Here is a 2,500-nt window from a genome sequence, read left to right as displayed (position 1 = left end):
TTTTGTTGTTGTTGTTGTTTTTTCATCTTGCTCTTGTTGTTTTTTTTTTTGTTGTTTGTTTCTTTTTTTTTGTCTCTTCCTCGTTATGGTTGTTATAGTCACTGATAATTATTGTGTATTTTTTGTGGTTGTTGCATCTATTTTAATTTTATTGTTATTATAATGATTATTGTGAGTGTCATCATTTTTTGTTACATTAGTAATTACATTTGTTATTATTGCCATTATTATTGTAGTTCGTAGTTTTATTACTTATATTCTTATCGTCATCATCATTATAAGTAGAAATAGTAATAATGATAATGTTGCTGATGTTATTATTATCTTCTAATCATCATCATCGTCATCGCCATTAATATTACTATTATTATCATTATTATCACCATTATTATCAATATTATCATTATTAATATTATTCTTACCAATATTCTTATTATTACCGTTATTAATATTATCATTACCAATATTCTTATTCTTATTACCATCATAATTCTCATCATTACCAGCCTTACCAGTAACCCGTGCCCTCCCCCCCTTCCCCTCCTACAGGAATGCCACGAGGGGCGCGTCTACCCCGGCCTGTGCCCCCAGCGACCACCGCGTCAGGAGAAGCCCACTGAGCTGCGACCTCCCATGGGCGTGGGCGTGGGCGGGATGCTGACCCCAACGGCCAAGAGACCCATGCACCACGAGGAATCCCTGGAGCCCCGCCCACCGATGGCCGCTAGCCCCACCCACCAGCCGCTCACGCCCAGCCTCCCGAGCATCAAGATCTCCTCCAGGGGTGAGTGAGAGGCGTTGGGTAGAGACGGGAAGGGAGCGATAAAGGAGAGAATAGGAAGGGATGGTTGGTAAATGATGTGGAGCGAAAGGGAGAATGAGAGATGGGAGATGGAAATGGAAATATATATGACGAAAAATGAGATGAATACTAAAGGAAATGAATGATATAAATTAGAAAATAATGATAAGTCATAAGTAAATGAAGAAAAAAAAAAAAATGAAATAAAAAAGGAAAAATTACTGAATTGTGAATCGCGACGTTTCGGATCAATCAGTCTCCTCATCAGACTGTAAATAATAAGGGATTCATTTCGGGTCTGTCGCCTGATGAGGATTTTCGTCTGACTCGAAACGCCGTGGTCTGCAACGCCTTCATTGTTGATTTATCATTTATTATTCATTTTTATCTTAATTTGTTTATAAATATTTCAGTACTATTGTCTCAATATCATCTTTGTTACGTGCTTACTGTTCTTGTATTTTTGTTCTTAGGATGGACAAGTCTGTTATGGATTGGAATGTTTTCGAAAGAGAGAGAAATACATTGATGTATTCATGGATGAAAAGGGGGATGGAAGACAGACAGACAGACAGACAGACAGACAGACAGACAGACAGACAGATAGACAGACAGAGACACAGACAGAGAAAGATAGGAGAGAGAAAGAACAAGAGAAAGATAGGAGGAGAGAGAGAACAAGAGAAAGATAGGAAGAGAGAGAGAACAAAAAGAATGAGAAAGAGAGAAAGAGAGACACACACTCAGTAGTCTAACCCAGAGCCTAACGCAGACGCCCTCCTTCCCATTGCAGGCAACGGCAGGAGTCAAGACCAGAGCATCGTGGTGAGCATGGAAATCAACGGCATTCTGTACCAGGGTGTCCTCTTCCCCCAAGCTCCTAGGACGCGACTCAGCTAATCCCCTTTCACCTAATCAGCGCAGGATTGGGTTGGATTGTTCGCCAGGAGCCTCGGGAGAATCCTGAAGGCCCGAGGAGTAAACAGAAGCCCAGAGGAGTTCCCAGGATGTCGAAGGCCCCTCGCTATGCCCCGCCCCCGTCTGCCATTCCTCACTTGTACTCTGATGCGCGTTCGACATGCGGTTGTGCGTCGATTCCCACGTCGACTTTCCCCTAAGTGGTGGTCGACTGATGTTTTCTAGTGTTAGACGATGTGTTAGAAGAGAGATGTTAGTCTTACCATGGAATACAAAACTAAAGGAATAGCTATTCTGAATGTAATCCGCGTAGGGGACAAAAAAAAAAAATTGCCGTTTATGTTTTTTTGCAAAGCCATGTATTTTTTTTCTGGTCTTGGTTCAATTCGTTCAATTGATACTTTAGAATATGAGATTTTTCAGCTTATTTTAATTGTTTTGTGCCAAATTCAACAGACATTCTCAAAGCACTGATTGGGTATCTATAAAAATTCCACTATGAAACCTCCCCCTGCTAATAGAGAAATTAAAACCGGGTGACCCAAGTTCGAAACCCCGAACCCCGAACCCTGAACCTTGTGAACCCTGCCTCTACGTTAAGGGCAGAAGAAAACGTGTATATAGTGTATTATAGTCTTATCAGCCGGTGGGGTCAGCTTCTTCTTAGACCCCCCCCTACACCCCTTCTTCCCCCTCCCCCCTTCCCCCTCGAGAAAATGTAAGTTGAAGATATGATAGCGTGTCAGGTGCGTTGCAAATGATATTCGCTTATTAACAATT

The 2,500-nt window shown here is 41.6% G+C and overlaps 1 protein-coding gene across 1 annotated transcript in view; it reads left to right on the top strand.

Moving 5' to 3' along the window:
• LOC119595181 (AT-rich interactive domain-containing protein 3C-like) overlaps positions 1-2,500 on the top strand; it is a 246,444-nt gene that overhangs the window by 243,782 nt on the left and 162 nt on the right. Inside the window, exons 10-11 of the mRNA XM_037944349.1 lie at positions 550-784; positions 1,596-2,500. The exon at positions 1,596-2,500 is cut by the window's right edge and continues 162 nt beyond it. Of these exons, the coding sequence (XP_037800277.1) occupies positions 550-784; positions 1,596-1,702 (342 nt within the window). The 3' untranslated portion in view covers positions 1,703-2,500. The remainder of the gene's footprint in view (positions 1-549; positions 785-1,595) is intronic.

This window comes from Penaeus monodon, chromosome 35, assembly GCF_015228065.2.
Source record: "Penaeus monodon isolate SGIC_2016 chromosome 35, NSTDA_Pmon_1, whole genome shotgun sequence".
Lineage (NCBI taxonomy): Eukaryota > Metazoa > Arthropoda > Malacostraca > Decapoda > Penaeidae > Penaeus > Penaeus monodon.
Note: the sequence above shows the minus strand (reverse complement) of the source record. Positions and strands in the feature narration are given on the sequence as shown.